The 19,417-nt window shown below is 43.3% G+C and overlaps 1 protein-coding gene across 1 annotated transcript; it reads right to left on the bottom strand.

Annotated features, from left to right (window-relative positions):
* Positions 1-2,222: 2,222 nt before the first annotated feature.
* WNT6 (Wnt family member 6) lies at positions 2,223-16,545 on the bottom strand. Its single transcript, XM_075284637.1, has 3 exons — positions 16,332-16,545; positions 8,891-9,195; positions 2,223-2,920 (listed from the first exon to the last, which is right to left on the bottom strand). The coding sequence occupies exons 1-3, from the start codon at positions 16,528-16,530 to the stop codon at positions 2,459-2,461; spliced, it is 966 nt and encodes a 321-aa protein (XP_075140738.1). The 5' UTR covers positions 16,531-16,545; the 3' UTR covers positions 2,223-2,458.
* Positions 16,546-19,417: the final 2,872 nt, after the last annotated feature.

Below are 19,417 nucleotides of genomic sequence, written 5' to 3' on the forward strand. Positions count from 1 at the left end.
TTGTCAAGACCTCTGCTTGTTGTCAGTGAATGGGAACATCCAGGCCTAATACTTCTCGCATCTGAGGGTTTGTTACAATTGTATCCCATCTAAACAGTTCTAAATCATACTTGTAACATACTTGCCAAATGTCCCAGGAGTGGCAACTTCCTGATGTCCTGTCCTAAGTGCATCCTGTTTCCTGCTCTGATACTTTGTTACAATGTATCAGTGCAGGTCAAAAGTATCAGTTCCGCTCTGATCTGTTATCATGGAGCTGGATAGAACATGTCCCATAATACTCGGAACATAATGGCGCATGAGAACCCCTCATGGGCTGCACTGTCGGTTGGATCAGATGCAATTGTAGCAAACTGTCAGCTGTAGCAGCATTACATCTCTGTTCATAATCGCGTTAGTATCTGTTCCATTGCTGTAGATATGAAGATGAACATAATAGTCTGCTACATTATTAGAATTAGTCATATCCTAACCTGCAGTGGTCCCCGATAATGGAGGCCATGATGCCAGTATGGTCAGAGCCGTGCGGTGCAAATCCATTCTCGGATTCCGGATTTGATTGACAGCAAGCAGAGGTCTTGAGAAATTCGAGCACAAAGTCAATTAGAAAGCTGCAGACATTTTCATGGTACAATTAAAGGTCATGAAACCAGAGATCCCCCCTATTAATAAGGATGCCCCTGCTGTAACCAGACCAACCCCTCGGGCTCTCAGATTGGAAGATTAAGGGCAAATGCTTAAAATTTATCTTTCACATTTAAGATGGAAGATGTCACAGTGACCGATCTCTGAGCCAGACCCCTTACCTGGAGAACAAGTGCTGAGTATATAGAAAGGGGCTCTGAGGCTAGAAGGTCCAAAGATGGCGGCTCAGCTCACCGGAGGACTGGAAGATTGCTGAAAGCCCACGCCGGTAACGATGTCCATCATGTTCAGTCTTAAAGGGATATTCCCATCCAGTGTCAGACCAACAAATAAAATGATTCTGGGGGTCCACTCCAACATCCCCTTGATAATGGACCGTAGTACCCTTCACATGTGGGCGTCTTCTGCTGGACCATTGCTGTGTTAGAGCCTTGGCCCCCCGGAGGATCCTGTTACACTGATGGGCTAACCTGACCCTGTTCCCATCTAGTAAAGTGACAACATATCACCAGGTGTCTCACCTCTGAGACCTCACAGTTTTAGGCTGCGTCTCCACAGTTTTCCCTCCACAGCAGCGCTCCCAAACTGCAGCCAGACCCACTGCACAGCGGTGCTGAACTACCCAGGAGAGCAGTGGACGAGACAAGACTTAAAGCGAGTGCTTTGGTCCCTTCATTCTTAGGGCCCTAGATCATAAAGGGATCACGTATCCTGGCAATATGTCCTCACTTTACAAGATGGAAACATCCCTTTAAATGTTACAAAAACACACCCTGTAACAGTGGCTCCTGCTCTGGAGGACTTAAGACGTCCTTCTATTACATGGTGGCCCTACAAGGAGAAGTGTCTCGCTGGTCACAGCTATCCTAGTGGAGATGCCGCTGGATCCAACATGAAGGTGAAATATCCTTTTAATATTAACATTTCGCAGTCCTTCTGGACATTCTATGAGCCCACTACCACAAAGGAGCGACATCTGATGGCTGCCATGGACAGTTGGGGGCTAAGTGAGTTTTTGTGCTGACCCTATGGACTGGCTGTGATAGTAAGCTGATATGTTTGACCTACCAACCAAAAATGGCGGCCATGACTAAGGCTGGGCATGCACATTAGACCAGCATTGCTCCCAGCTCCTCCGGCCTTCATACACATGTACAGTGTAAGTCACTGCCGGACCCCCTGGAGTCGAACAATCCCTCCATATACCTCACTATGGAAGTTCTTCTATGGCCACCTTATGGGAAAGACCCTACAAGAAATTGGGAACCTCCTATAGTGCCAAGGTGAGACCAAACATTAGCCCCATGTCGCCCCCTCATCTGGTTGTGCACAGATGGGTCTCTGGTGACCCCTACATTGCAGATTTAGGAGCAGAAGAAGGAATCTGGCTCTGTTTTCATGGGGGAGATGCTCCTCGGTGTCGGGGCCAGTGTAGGTTCCCCATTAGCAAATCTCGAAGACAATTCCACAGGATTACATGCTCAACATTTTGTGGCAATACCATATGACGCTTTTGTGTATACATTTACATACATAATTATATATATATATATATTATCTATAACATGATACTGCTTTTCTTGCCCCTTTGAGTCATTTTTGAGGACGCGCCCTTGAAACGTATCCATATACATCCGCTATAAGGCACAATTATGTGACCGGTCCAGTCTCAGAGCTGACATATTTCCCATGTCACGTTAGTCAACCAGCTTTGGTTTTAGAGGGGGCGTCTATGCCACAGTCTTTGGTCGACGTCCAGGTGCCTCCGTATGACGAGAGCCGTTCCGGGGCTCCCTCCTCTTCCCCGTCCCTCTCATAGGCACATACTCAGCTCTTTTCTGACAGTGCATTTATTGCAGTTTACAACACAACACCAGTGGAAGCGGCACAGGCAGCTCTCCTCCACCACCACAGTCTCCTCCCGGTACCCCCTGCCGCAACAGAGCAGGTCGCATCCCCCAACGTCCAGACCGGTGCTGTTACAAACACGACCCCGCGTCCCTGGGGAACCGGTTTTTCGGTTTGCTTGGCAGAAATCAGGAGAGTCGGCGGAATAAATCAAGTCTTGTTTGTCAGGAGGTTTGATGTTGTGCCCCACCGGTATAATCGTCTTGCCGTCATTCCCTCCCATAACCTTAAAGGCTCCATTAAATCTCTCCAGCAGTCGGTCTCCTACTTCCCTGAAGTGAGGCATCTTCTTCCAGCAGGTACGGAGCGTGCAGGAACCGGAGAGACCGTGACATTTACACTCCGTCCTCATGTAGTTCTTTACAGCCTGCAGAAAGACAAGATATGGAAAATATAAATATACAAGTCTAAAGACTACAGAACAGTGAGCGCAGCTCTGGAGTATAATACTGGATGTAACTCAGGATCAGTACAAAATAAGTAATGTAATGTATGTACACAGTGAGTGCACCAGCAGAATAGTGAGCGCAGCTCTGGAGTATAATACAGGAGAAGTAATGTAATGTATGTACACAGTGACTGCACCAGCAGAATAGTGAGCGCAGCTCTGGAGTATAATACAGGATAAGTAATGTAATGTATGTACACAGTGACTGTACCAGCAGAATAGTGAGCGCAGCTCTGGAGTATAATACAGGATAAGTAATGTAATGTATGTACACAGTGACTGTACCAGCAGAATAGTGAGCGCGGCTCTGGAGTATAATACAGGATAAGTAATGTAATGTATGTACACAGTGACTGTACCAGCAGAATAGTGAGCGCAGCTCTGGAGTATAATACAGGATAAGTAATGTAATGTATGTACACAGTGACTGCACCAGCAGAATAGTGAGCGCAGCTCTGGAGTATAATACAGGATAAGTAATGTAATGTATGTACACAGTGACTGCACCAGGAGAATAGTGAGCGCAGCTCTGGAGTATAATACAGGAGAAGTAATGTAATGTATGTACACAGTGACTGTACCAGCAGAATAGTGAGCGCAGCTCTGGAGTATAATACAGGATAAGTAATGTAATGTATGTACACAGTGACTGTACCAGCAGAATAGTGAGCGCAGCTCTGGAGTATAATACAGGATAAGTAATGTAATGTAAGTACACAGTGACTGCACCAGCAGAATAGTGAGCGCAGCTCTGGAGTATAATACAGGATAAGTAATGTAATGTAAGTACACAGTGACTGCACCAGCAGAATAGTGAGCGCAGCTCTGGAGTATAATACAGGATAAGTAATGTAATGTATGTATGTATGTACACAGTGACTGTACCAGCAGAATAGTGAGCGCAGCTCTGGAGTATAATACAGGATAAGTAATGTAATGTATGTACACAGTGACTGTACCAGCAGAATAGTGAGCGCAGCTCTGGAGTATAATACAGGATAAGTAATGTAATGTATGTACACAGTGACTGTACCAGCAGAATAGTGAGCGCAGCTCTGGAGTATAATACAGGATAAGTAATGTAATGTATGTACACAGTGACTGTACCAGCAGAATAGTGAGCGCAGCTCTGGAGTATAATACAGGATAAGTAATGTAATGTATGTACACAGTGACTGCACCAGCAGAATAGTGAGCGCAGCTCTGGAGTATAATACAGGATAAGTAATGTAATGTATGTACACAGTGACTGTACCAGCAGAATAGTGAGCGCAGCTCTGGAGTATAATACAGGATAAGTAATGTAATGTATGTACACAGTGACTGTACCAGCAGAATAGTGAGCGCAGCTCTGGAGTATAATACAGGATAAGTAATGTAATGTATGTACACAGTGACTGTACCAGGAGAATAGTGAGCGCAGCTCTGGAGTATAATACAGGATAAGTAATGTAATGTATGTACACAGTGACTGCACTTTTTATGTTGGTTAATTCTATAGGAACCCTATAAATGAATAATCACTTTTTAGAGTTATGCTTTCTAGATGCCATGATTACTAAGACATAATCCTGTAGAACCTTGACTACAGTTTCTCTCTGGTCCCGAGCACAGGGGGCGCTCTTGACTTTTCCCTATTACTGTAGCCCCCGGTTGTTTCCTTGCCTACGTTACTGCAATGAGATATAGATTTCTATCCTTTACATTGGAACGCTGGATCCCTGCACAATATATATTATCAGTCAAACAAGTCGAAACATTTCGAACCTACAATTATCCTGACATATAAATGCTCAACCTGCAAATCTGACGGCCTGGAGGGGTTCGGGTACAGTGCCAAGTGTCGTTACTCAAACTGTATCTAGACAAAATGGTATCAGGTCTGTGGGGTGATGTTATACAGCATAAGAGTATGAGGTCTACAGAAGGAGAATCTGCACTGTCTGAATAATACACAAGACACAGGGAGCTCCTCTCTAGATAGATAGGAGATAGATAGATAGATAGATAGATAGATAGATAGATAGATAGGAGATAGATAGATAGATAGATAGATAGATAGATAGATAGATAGGAGATAGATAGATAGATAGATAGATAGATAGATAGATAGATAGATAGATAGGAGATAGATAGATAGATAGATAGATAGATAGATAGATAGGAGATAGATAGATAGATAGATAGATAGATAGATAGATAGATAGATAGATAGGAGATAGATAGATAGATAGATAGATAGATAGATAGATAGATAGATAGATAGATAGGAGATAGATAGATAGATAGATAGATAGATAGATAGGAGATAGATAGATAGATAGATAGATAGATAGATAGATAGGAGATAGATAGATAGATAGATAGATAGATATCGATAGAATTTGTTACAATTGTATCTGGTACAGCCTTTGGACACCAGTCTGATACAATGTATCATTTCAGGTAAAATGTAAGATCCTATTCACATCTGTGTTTGGGTTTCTGTTGGGGAACCCCTCTAACAGAAACCTATAGGAATAAAAAAATTGGTTACCCAAGGAAACCTGCAGAACCCATAGACTATATTGGGGTCCGTGTGGTTTCCGCAAGAAACATGCGGAGAGAAAAGTGCTGTATGAACATTACAGGGTTATTCCCCTTCTATAATGTCAGGCAGCGCTGTGATCACGGGGGTCCGAACTCCGGGACCTCTGCCTAAGGTCTCTTCATTTTTTGCTGTGCTGTGAACTAGTGCGACACTTCTTGCTGACAGCTAACATCTGGCGGTGATACATGGTATCCATATGATGGAAAGTCAGGAAATTTCCATGGAATCCTATAGATTGTGCCCCCGCTCATGAGGGTTTATGACTTCAGCCTCCAGTGCATTGAGGATTTCGGCCACCTCGGATGATGGGAGTATTCATTTCCCGTTACTTCAAGTGTCCTCAAACATAATAAACAATAAGGAAATGGCGATTTATTTTAGGAATTAGATGGTAGCAGAAGCCACATGTTGGAACGGTTGTGTTCTGGAATAGCAAAGTGCTGACTGTGGAATATTAAAGCAATGTGTCAGCAGATCAACAGCTTGGCGCTGACAGCGAGTGGAGACAGCTAGCACTTCATGTGATTAGGAAAATCAGGTCTACAGGGAGATAGTGTGCGAATGGGAAGAGAGGAACATGGAGTCAGGTGCAGAAGTAACATATCTGGGGACAATCTGCTGAAGATCCACAGCCCGCCATAGGGAAAATCCAGTGGAATTCTCTAGCCCCCTAATGACTGTAATCAGGACTGCAAACTCATTGTTCCCCTAGAGGCCTTAAGAGGTATTACAACATTGTTGGCTAAGGAATATCTATTGGAATTTCCTAGTCTCCTACTGGTCATAATCAGTACTGAAGAGTGACTGTACCAGCAGAATAGTGAGCGCAGCTCTGGAGTATAATACAGGATAAGTAATGTAATGTATGTACACAGTGACTGCACCAGCAGAATAGTGAGCGCAGCTCTGGAGTATAATACAGGATAAGTAATGTAATGTATGTACACAGTGACTGCACCAGCAGAATAGTGAGCGCAGCTCTGGAGTATAATACAGGATAAGTAATGTAATGTATGTACACAGTGACTGCACCAGCAGAATAGTGAGCGCAGCTCTGGTGTATAATACAGGATAAGTAATGTAATGTATGTACACAGTGACTGTACCAGCAGAATAGTGAGCGCAGCTCTGGAGTATAATACAGGATAAGTAATGTAATGTATGTACACAGTGACTGTACCAGCAGAATAGTGAGCGCAGCTCTGGAGTATAATACAGGATAAGTAATGTAATGTATGTACACAGTGACTGTACCAGCAGAATAGTGAGCGCAGCTCTGGAGTATAATACAGGATAAGTAATGTATGTACACAGTGACTGTACCAGCAGAATAGTGAGCGCAGCTCTGGAGTATAATACAGGATAAGTAATGTAATGTATGTACACAGTGACTGCACCAGCAGAATAGTGAGTGCAGCTCTGGAGTATAATACAGGATAAGTAATGTAATGTATGTACACAGTGACTGCACCAGCAGAATAGTGAGCGCAGCTCTGGAGTATAATACAGGATAAGTAATGTAATGTATGTACACAGTGACTGCACCAGCAGAATAGTGAGCGCAGCTCTGGAGTATAATACAGGATAAGTAATGTAATGTATGTACACAGTGACTGCACCAGCAGAATAGTGAGCGCAGCTCTGGAGTATAATACAGGATAAGTAATGTAATGTATGTACACAGTGACTGCACCAGCAGAATAGTGAGCGCAGCTCTGGAGTATAATACAGGATCTGTACGGAATAAGTAATATACAATGTTCAGTATATATGGTGTGACTCAGATCTTTGTAGGTTATATTTATCTATATATTAAACATAACTGCCCAGTATATACGGTGTTATGCTGTACATATGTGTTAATGTATAGGAAAATCAAATGTAAATTAAGCTGAAGACACAGAAAAAAAGGGAGTGAGAGATGGAGAGGACAGGGAGGAGGTGCAGAGATAGATTGGTGAGATAACACCTAGATGCTTCTCTCATGGAATGCACCTTGGATCCCCTGCAGGCAAAACCCACCACCCCCAGGAATTCTCCAGGGCCACACGGCTGCCTCTGCCTCCCTGATCCATCGCTCATTGCTCATTAATTCGTGATTCATGGAGCTTCTTCCTTCTCTTCGCTCTTTAATTAAAATACTTCTGATGATGTTGGATAGGAAACCACAGGTCTCGGAGCACAACGCCAAAATCCATTGTCCTCCCTGCTCCTCAGTAGCTGTGAGTGACAGCGGAGAATGAGCGCAGACAGCCCGGCCTAGACTATTCTCATAAATCATCATATTATATGGCACTTCACATTTTTGGGAGCAAAATTCTATTCTTCTTGTTGATGTAATTAAAGGGATATTGCACAGAAACTACAGCTACATGGGGGGGGGGGGGATTAGCAGAGTGGGTGGGGATTGCACTATGGTGCTAGAAGGTCAGAGCTGAAGCCTGGCCCTCCGGGTCACCAGTATAAAGCGGCAGAATCTGCAGCACAGTCCACCAACAGAACCATGTGCTATATGGACTTTGGGACTTGTACTTCTATATGACCAGGGCACAATTAATGGGCATAAACAATCAGTAGACCAACAAATAATACCCAACTTGTTATATCTCCCCCTGTAGGCCACAACATGCCTCTTTAATTGATGGTGGGGCAAAAGGATGGACCAGTGGCTACCTAAGAAGTCAAGGAATTGTATATACAGGATTAGAAATCATGGCTGTTTTTTTTTTTTTTTTCCAGAAACAGCACCACATCTGTCCATAGGTTGCGGCTGGTTTTGCTGTTCTCCTCCCTTAAAGTGAATGGTGCTGAGCTGCAATACCAGACACGACCTGGGAACAGGGGCGGCACTGTTTTGGAAGAAAACAGATATGTTTTCTAATAATCTTCAACAAAATATGATGCTACTAGGAGAAGCCACGAACATCTGATCAACATGGGTACACAGAACTCACTGTAAAACTGCCCAAAATTTTGTCGTCAATAAATTGCAATTTTTTCTATGTAGAACTAAAAGTCATAAAAAGACAGATTGTGTCTTCTCAGAAACAGTGGGAGCTATAGGATCTCCATCTTGTTACTACTTTCTATGTTACTGCTTTTACTGCAGAGAATCCTTACCAACCTATGTGTATTGTTATATAGATTGACAAACTGGCGCAGCAAATCTCTCTCTGTTATAGAACTACAAGTCCCATCGTGTCTTGTCAGAAGTAATTGTAGCCTTTACTGTAAGAATCTCCAACTGAGGTTCTGTTACTACTTTCTGTACTTCTGCTTTTACTGCAGAGAATCCTTACCAGCCTTCCTGCTTCATTGTTATGAAGGTCGATTAAGGTTCGGATGTCACTTTTCCCCTTTTTCCTCTTTGCATCCATGAACTGTCGCGACTTCTCATAGCCGTATTCCACGTCATCGCCGCAGCCTCCCCACTCCCACGCGGATCCATCTGCCCCTGGTCCAATAGCAAGAGGCGGCGGTGGCGCCCAGTTCCGCGTCACTTCACAACCGCATTGCATCAGTTCGCCCATGCTGCAGGCTTGTGTCACCGCGTGGATCACCCCGGCCGCTGTTATGGCGTAAACAAAGGCCGTCTCCCGGATATCTGCAAGGAATAAAACCAACCATTAGCTCCATGTTTAGATCCCAATAATTTCCTAAATATTTTCCAGGCCAAATCAGCCCCTGGAAATGATACATATTATACAAGCTCGGAACTAAACTGTAGCAAATTGTATCTCCTCGTGTTACGCTATCAGTCTTCCGCTCTTGGCCAATGTTCATAAGTTTGTATTTTACAGTTTTGCCAAAGAGGGGGCGCTGCCAGTCACAATATACAGAGGGGGTAATGGGATACGGCCAGAGGCATCGCTAGACTTATTTCATCTCCTAATAATTGCCCTGCCCGTCCTCTGGAGACAATAGGATCTGTCACATCGCTCCAAATATGAATGAACGTCTATGACAATTACGGCGATCGGATTCATCGCTTACCCCGGACATTTAATGACGATCGTATCCAGCCGCATTTATTGGGCGCAGTTAACCATGACTTGTGCTGACACCCGGAACATTTGTCATTGGAAGCAATAATAAGAGTCATATCAAAATGTCCTATTTCATTTCCACTAAAGTAAATTATTGCAGACACCAACTATAGATCTTATGGAGCGCTGGATAATGGGAGTTAGATCAGTAACATGAGGGAGCGCTAGTAGGAGAACATGCCAAAGTGAAGTGACTTGTTATGTGTGGTGCAGGACCTACGTCCTGCCCTGCCCACTAAGGTCCTGCACTACATAGAACACAAAGTATCCTATCGGTTGGAATATTTCGGACTGACTGGCAGAGGCTTAGCGTGCATGCTGGGATTTGTAGTTTTGCAATAGCTGGGAAGCCTCAGGTTGGCAGTGGCTGCTCTACAGCTTCTCCATAAGGTCTGCAGTCTCTGAGGAATCCTTCAGCAGGTCCCCTAAGGCAAAGTTATAACTCACGGATCAGACGTATAGGAAGGCGTCAGGGACATTCCATTCGCATCATGCTCACTTTACAATCTCACTTTTTATGTCCGTCAAATAAAAGAAAAAATGTTCAGTGGAGACTGATTACATCTAAATGTGGAAATAGCAGTGAGGAGGCGTCTGCAACGAGGAAGCCACGCGGTGCGACGCACAAGGCAACACCAGTATATAGGCGGTTATACACATTATATACATAGATGCCAATGATCCCAGTACAGAAGACAAGATCGGTATGTAGGGGGCCACTGACATACAAAAACAAGACATTATACAGTATGGGGCCCACTATGGGACATTATAGTTTGTGGAGATGACATTATACTGTATGGGGGCTGCTATGGAACATTATACTGCGCAGAGGGCCACTATGGGACATTATTGTGTCACAAGGATCGGAGGAACTAAGCTTTCTGAACAGCCCGGGGTCCATGGTATCCTTAATAAACCCTTGGATGGAGGTTTTATTTATCTCCATTCATAATGTATTAGTGTATATGATGGCTATATGGTGCCTGCAGAGAGTTGCACTGCTGCTTTGTAACTCGTAGTGAGCTGTCTATACTAGATCGGGGATTATTTTCTGGGTAGGGCTTATTTTTTGGAGAAACAGGGTACATTCCCATCTAGAGCTGTATTCACTATTCTCAAGATCTCAATGTCCCTCGCTTCTTCCTATTAGAAGCAACATGTCCTGCTGACTGGCATGCTGGGAAATGTAGTGTTTATGGGGGGTTTCTGGGAATTAAATATTGAGGTCATGAATATCTAATATCTACTTTGGTCCCCCGCAGAGCAGCTCCTTGAAGGGGCAGTGGTGCTCAGGTGCGTACTACTACCACCGCCTTATGGTCCAGTGATGTCACATTCACCAGTCACATGACCTAACTAGGACTGAGCTGCAATACCAAGTACAGCCACTATACAATGTACTGCGCTGTGTTTGGTGCTTGGACCCCCATCAACTTGATGGCCGAGCCTAAGGACAGATGATCAATATGTAAATCCTAAAAAACTCCTTTAAATACAGCAGTGGCCGTCTTCTCATTAGGCGTCTTGCAAAACAGTACATTGCATTATGGAATTTCATCCAGGCATTTTCAGTACAGCTCTGGATGTGACTAGAGCATAATATGTGATTGATACAAAGTAATCCCAAGGTTACTTCTGTCCTGAGCTGGATGCAGGAGCTGCCGGCACTTCTGGAGTTTTCCTCCCTGCCGCGTCTTTCTTCCCTGCAGGCAGGAATACGATTATTGCTCCATTTTACATAAGTCCTCGGCTTTACTGCTTAGACATGTTCCCCCGGTGTAATGAAGTAATTACGAATGCTCCAAGACAATGTGCGGGTTTAATAAAGAAAAAGAATGTTTTCTTGTCTGCCGTGTGATTTACTGATCCCCCGAGGAAGGGTTACAAGTATCTGGCGTGTGGCGCTCCTCTCTTGTGGGCTCCATCTTGGCCCAGTTGACATCCCGGAGGACACTGAGAGGTGTCTGTCGTGGACTCTCACCCATCATTTCTACATCACAGACATTTGGGATTCGCATCTGTAAAGTCTTAATAATTGACTTTTGAACCTAAAGGTGAAACCCTCTCCTTAAAGGATTTTACTGGACAGATTTAGGATAGACCACCCTGATGTGTCCAGTACTACTGCCCAGGGTGAGTCTAATGTCACCGCTACTCAAGGTAAAACAGAATCTGTATCAGTCTGAACATTGATCTCTATGGGGAACAGGATTTGGTAATGATGCCCAGTAGCGTGCCAATAGTATTAGGGAGGGGTCCAGATCTGAGGAGACCCCCTCAGCATAAACTGTGGAGATCTGTTCTCATTCATTTCCCAAATTATAGTATTATATGGTGACTAAATAGTACCGCCATCCAGTACTCAATTACTACTGCTAAACAGTACATTAATAATACCTCCACAGAATGCTAAGATAATACTATCATATAGTACATAAACAATACTACTATATAGTGCTCAAAATATTGTCAAACTGTGCCTAAATAATAGTGCTGTACGGTGCATAAATAATACCGTCACAGAATACAAAATAATACTATCATATAGAGTCTAAATAGTATTACTATATAGTGCCAACATAATACTGTCAAATAATGGCTATATAATAGTGCTGAACAGTGTAAGGGGGAGTTCACACGGAGTTACGTGCCGCGAGATTTGGCACGTAGACGCCGCGGGACCCTTTGCGTGCCGTACACGCTCCCATTGAGTTCAATGGGAGCGGGGATCGTATGCACCGCGCTAGTTTGCGGCCGTGAATAAATGCAAAGGGTCCTGCGGCGTCTACGTGCCAAATCTCGCGGCACGTAACTCCGTGTGAACTCCCCCTAAGAATAGTACTGCCACACAGACCCTAAAAAGTATCACCAAAGAACGCCAAAATAATACTGCTATGTCGTGTCTAAAAAAATAATTCTAGCAAACCGTGCCTAAATAATATTGTTTCATAGTGCATAAATAATACTGCCATACAGCGCCTAATAAACAATACACCATAGCATACAAAATTATTACTGTCATACCATACCTAAATAATAGTACTGTGTAGTGCCCTTGTCATACTGCCACATAATGCCTAAATGATACCAAAATATATCATATAGTGCCCGAAATACTGTCAAATAATTATTATATAATAGAACTGTACGGTGCAAAACTACTACTAACACGGAGTGCTAAAATAATACTATCATATGTATTACTCTGCATCATGTGTCCTTTATAGGTCTATGGCAACATTATTAGTGTTTTGTGACATCACTGTGTGTATTATCCCTGTACTGTGACATCACTGTGTGTATTATCTCTGTACTGTGACATCACTGTGTGTATTATCTCTGTACTGTGACATCACTGTGTGTATTATCTCTGTACTGTGACATCACTGTGTATTATCTCTGTACTGTGACATCACTGTGTGTATTATCTCTGTACTGTGACATCACTGTGTGTATTATCTCTGTACTGTGACATCACTGTGTGTATTATCCCTGTACTGTGACATCACTGTGTGTATTATCTCTGTACTGTGACATCACTGTGTGTATTATCCTGTACTGTGACATCACTGTGTGTATTATCTCTGTACTGTGACATCACTGTGTGTATTATCCTGTACTGTGACATCACTGTGTGTATTATCTCTGTACTGTGACATCACTGTGTGTATTATCCCTGTACTGTGACATCACTGTGTGTATTATCCTGTACTGTGACATCACTGTGTGTATTATCTCTGTACTGTGACATCACTGTGTGTATTATCCTGTACTGTGACATCACTGTGTGTATTATCCTGTACTGTGACATCACTGTGTGTATTATCCTGTACTGTGACATCACTGTGTGTATTATCCTGTACTGTGACATCATTGTGTGTATTATCCTGTACTGTGACATCACTGTGTGTATTATCCTGTACTGTGACATCACTGTGTGTATTATCCTGTACTGTGACATCACTGTGTGTATTATCCTGTACTGTGACATCACTGTGTGTATTATCCTGTACTGTGACATCACTGTGTGTATTATCCTGTACTGTGACATCAATGTGTGTATTATCCTGTACTGTGACATCACTGTGTGTATTATCTCTGTACTGTGACATCACTGTGTGTATTATCCTGTACTGTGACATCACTGCGTGTATTATCCCTGTACTGTGACATCACTGCGTGTATTATCTCTGTACTGTGACATCACTGCGTGTATTATCCCTGTACTGTGACATCACTGTGTGTATTATCTTTGTACTGTGACATCACTGCGTGTATTATCCCTGTACTGTGACATCACTGTGTGTATTATCTCTGTACTGTGACATCACTGTGTGTATTATCTCTGTACTGTGACATCACTGTGTGTATTATCCCTGTACTGTGACATCACTGTGTGTATTATCCTGTACTGTGACATCACTGTGTGTATTATCTCTGTACTGTGACATCACTGTGTGTATTATCTCTGTACTGTGACATCACTGTGTGTATTATCCTGTACTGTGACATCACTGTGTGTATTATCTCTGTACTGTGACATCACTGTGTGTATTATCCCTGTACTGTGACATCACTGTGTGTATTATCCCTGTACTGTGACATCACTGTGTGTATTATCTCTGTACTGTGACATCACTGTGTGCATTATCTCTGTACTGTGACATCACTGTGTGTATTATCCCTGTACTGTGACATCACTGTGTGTATTATCCCTGTACTGTGACATCACTGTGTGTATTATCTCTGTACTGTGACATCACTGTGTGTATTATCTCTGTACTGTGACATCACTGTGTGTATTATCTCTGTACTGTGACATCACTGTGTGTATTATCTCTGTACTGTGACATCACTGTGTGTATTATCTCTGTACTGTGACATCACTGTGTGTATTATCTCTGTACTGTGACATCACTGTGTGTATTATCCTGTACTGTGACATCACTGTGTGTATTATCCTGTACTGTGACATCACTGTGTGTATTATCTCTGTACTGTGACATCACTGTGTGTATTATCTCTGTACTGTGACATCACTGTGTGTATTATCCTGTACTGTGACATCACTGTGTGTATTATCTCTGTACTGTGACATCACTCTGTGTATTATCCTGTACTGTGACATCACTGTGTGTATTATCCTGTACTGTGACATCACTGTGTGTATTATCTCTGTACTGTGACATCACTGTGTGTATTATCCTGTACTGTGACATCACTGTGTGTATTATCTCTGTACTGTGACATCACTGTGTGTATTATCTCTGTACTGTGACATCACTGTGTGTATTATCCTGTACTGTGACATCACTGTGTGTATTATCTCTGTACTGTGACATCACTGTGTGTATTATCCTGTACTGTGACATCACTGTGTGTATTATCCTGTACTGTGACATCACTGTGTGTATTATCTTTGTACTGTGACATCACTGTGTGTATTATCCTGTACTGTGACATCACTGTGTGTATTATCTCTGTACTGTGACATCACTGTGTGTATTATCTCTGTACTGTGACATCACTGTGTGTATTATCTCTGTACTGTGACATCACTGTGTGTATTATCTCTGTACTGTGACATCACTGTGTGTATTATCCTGTACTGTGACATCACTGTGTGTATTATCTCTGTACTGTGACATCACTGTGTGTATTATCTCTGTACTGTGACATCACTGTGTGTATTATCTCTGTACTTTGACATCACTGTGTGTATTATCCTGTACTGTGACATCACTGTGTGTATTATCCCTGTACTGTGACATTACTGTGTGTATTATCCTGTACTGTGACATCACTGTGTGTATTATCCTGTACTGTGACATCACTGTGTGTATTATCCTGTACTGTGACATCACTGTGTGTATTATCCTGTACTGTGACATCACTGTGTGTATTATCCTGTACTGTGACATCACTGTGTGTATTATCTCTGTACTGTGACATCACTGTGTGTATTATCTCTGTACTGTGACATCACTGTGTGCATTATCTCTGTACTGTGACATCACTGTGTGTATTATCTCTGTACTGTGACATCACTGTGTGCATTATTGTATTGTATTGCACCCAAAGGAAAATCTATACCAAACCCCCACCCATCTACCATTTTCCATTTATTGTATTGAGGTCTCCTTATGTGTAAGAGAAAACTTTGGCCCCATTTAAGCCCCCTGGCCCCGGCACTCCTTATCTGATATCACTACATCTCCTCATCCTCCATATTGTTATATGATGAGCTCCATTGTGCTGCTGATATTCTGTTGTTACAATATTATTTAGCTAAAGCTACATTGTATATGGTGTATGGCACCGATGTTACTACTGCAGGCTGTCAGGGCATGGGGAGGTGTTGGCACAGCTGGCGAGCCGCACATTGGTGATCACGAGCACTAATAATAGTGATAATACATTTAGGGATTTGTTATATAAGCGGTTGTTTCGTATATTGTTTATCACTTATTGTCTTTCCTATTCATCCTGAGTCACCGCCGTCTGTTCCAGCTCATAATTACCATAATAATATAATAATAGACACTTCCAGAAATAGTGAGAATGATTCCAGCCCGGGGTCAGATATAAACAGTGATGAAATACTGTAAGTCACTACGACGGGGGAGGGGCGCCCTACAAGCCAGCAATTAATCTTCGACACCTCCGGGAAGGCTGACATGAGGTTGGTTACCTTGCTGCAGGATCTTTCCAAAATACTTGTTGTGACTGGTGCAGTTCCACCGCCTGGACCTGAACTGGTACTGACACTCCCGCACGGCCATCTTGGCCCCTTTGGCCACCTCGCTGACGATCTCTGGCTCGGTCTGGCACAGCTCGGCCTGCTTGCCGGCCAGGCGCTTGGTTTTCCTGCAGATGCTGTTGGGGTCCATCACCAAGGGGCTGCCAACTGCCCTGCCAAATTAGCAAAAAAAAACAACAAAAAAAAAAAACAAGAAAAGAGAGAAAATAAGTGGAGGAGAGTGGAGTGCGCTGTACATCTGGGCGCCGCTGTCACACAAAGCCCCGCTTGTTACAATGATATGACTCAATGTTCTTTACAAGCTGCCCAATGTTATTCTATCCAGGTCCTTGCCAAGGGACCTACGATCTCTGCGGCCGGAGAAACAGCACCCCCCGCGGTCTGCTTCCCTCCTCGCCCTGAGACACCGCCCCGCCTGTCCTCTGCAGAAGGGAAAAGCACAACAAAGTAGACAGTGCCTCGTATTATTTGGAAGCTGTGAAATAATATTAGTCAAATATAGAAAGATAAAGCAATATTTTCTCTGTCTCGGCACCGACAAGGAGTCCAGCTATTGTTCCATTTATGTGGCCGCAGGAGAATTAAAATGATGAGGGGAAAGGATTTTGTCGGGGTTTGCAATCGACATGAGAAATTCCCTGATATGGTGCGAGAGACGGAGAAACATTGTTGCAAAAATTAGCTTTTTTGTCAAAACCCCAAATGTACACATTTGCAACCATTATTATCAATGCTTCGTTGCAACTTTGCAAATAGTCTTGATTAAAAATACCCTAAGCAGATTTATGTGTGGGCCTGCTTGTAGTCTATGGAGACACATAGATCTGCAGATTACACATAGATCAATGCTGCAGATTGAGAAGAGGCAGCAGATGGAGTGACGTTACATAGCACTGCAGGCTCAGGCTACACAGGGTCTGTCTGTAGTCTGTTACTGTGGAGACACATGGATCTGCGTAGGAGCGGTACACACAAAACAGGAGGAGATTTCTAATTTTGACAGTTGTTCCACCATTGCTGTAAATCCATTAGACCAATAGCAATAAATCCAGTTACTAAACCAACAGCCCCCTGTCTGATGATGGGGAAAAAGTGAAGGAAGACGTTGCAAAGAAAATTGGTCGCAGATAATATCTAGTGCCCAAACTCAAGTCATTACATGATATTACACCATACCTTGGCGCACTTAGTGTGTTGCAAATATTTAAACATTTACCCACTTTTCCTAAAGCCCCTTCCTTTCGGGATGTCACGTAAAGTGACCAAGTCGTGTATAATATGAGCAAAGGCCTGGGAAATTTGCTCCCTGTCCCGGGATTGCAGGAGGTCAGCCCTATTGCAGGAGCCTCCCAGACTTTTTGAAAGAGGACAGTACACAATAAAGTTTTAGCGTTACTATTATAAAAAATATCAATATATTATAAAATATCAATATATAAATATAAAAATCTTTTTTTATCTTTTTTTTTTTTTCATTCTGTGTCGCCCTCTTTGAAGCCACTTGGGATGGGCTCACAATCAGTCTCCTCCCTGCCTGGCAGCCCCTTCTTACCTGTAGAAGTCCTCTCAGCTATCCTGCCATATACCCCGGCAGACAAGCAGGCAGAGAGCTTTTCCTATTGGCCTCTTTGCAAAGGATGACATTGCAGAGACCTCGCTGTGGGGAGTGACTGAGCATGTGCGACCACCAGCACTCAGCTTAGTAAGTGGACGTTCACATTGCTATACACCCTGAACACCTGAACGAGCTGATATCAAGGAACAATAGGTTGCAATCCACTACATATCAATTAGGGATAGGATCCTACACTGTATCCCAGGAGGCAGCGTTGTTAACCATTGAGCTGCCAGTGTTATCCCCTGTATGTGCTCATAGCTCACATTCCAGACGTGTGTACAAGTTTGCAGCGTTCTGATGTCACCTGTCAATCACAGCAGAAGGTTTCTACCTCCGGGAGATATTTCTTCACTTACTTCTTCTGTCTTTCCCCACTCTCTCTTTGTTATTCTCTCTCCTATGTCACTTTGTCTTCTGAAAAATGCAAACAAATTGTCTGTTCCCCGAGGCTGCGACTGACACTGATGACAGATGACAGCTCAGCGAGTCGGGAGATGAAGTGTTAAAGCCCTACTGACTGCTGAGATCAAGCCGACCCCGACCCTGCGTATCTGCAATGCTGGATGGACGGGACAATTCCATAATATAATAATACAAATCCTTCCACATAGCTTTGTATGTGACTCAGGGAGCCATCAATAGGCTCTTAGCTGTCATGGCAATGGATCGCCAGCCCCTGATCACCCAAAAATGGCACCTCTGATAGCATTAACCCAGGCCAATTGACCTATTGCAGAAATGCAGATTTTGCTGTAAAATATCTAGGAAAACACAGCAAAATCTGCACCAAAAAAGCTGCATTGCCTCAGCCTCAATACTGACCAAGGAAATAAAACCTCAGCCTCAATTCCTTTAAGCAACTGCAGAGTTGGAGTCGACTTTAGAGGGTCCATGAGCAAATTAAGCCAAAGTATCTGCCTAAAGCACAAATGGCCAGACTGAAGCTTCAGCTTATCCCAGACGTATTATCAGAAGATCCAGCTATTTGTATAAGACAATTATACTCAGAAGGGGATGGAAATAGATGGAGACGACTGCAAAAACCATGAACACAACATTAGAGGTCTGAAGATCCTGCAGAGGATGGGAGGACAATCATGTAAAGTGGAAACTGACAATGGCCGGGCTGAGACAGACTGTACGGACATGATGCAGCTGACTATAAGGGGTTAATCGCTTTGAAGAAGAAGAAGATTTTAAAAAAATAACTTGACATAATTGCAGCAATTCTACTGTTTACTGCAGGCAACATCTCCGCTCCCTGGACCACCTGCAAGATCCTAATCCCACCTGCAGGGCTGACTGCCGCCAGTCACCGGAGTATGGATGATGTATCAGGGTGCAAAGATTAAGTGACAACATCTGTGTTACTGTCTGGGGAGCAAACAGTGCAACGTAT

Source organism: Leptodactylus fuscus, chromosome 8 (assembly GCF_031893055.1).
Source record: "Leptodactylus fuscus isolate aLepFus1 chromosome 8, aLepFus1.hap2, whole genome shotgun sequence".
Lineage (NCBI taxonomy): Eukaryota > Metazoa > Chordata > Amphibia > Anura > Leptodactylidae > Leptodactylus > Leptodactylus fuscus.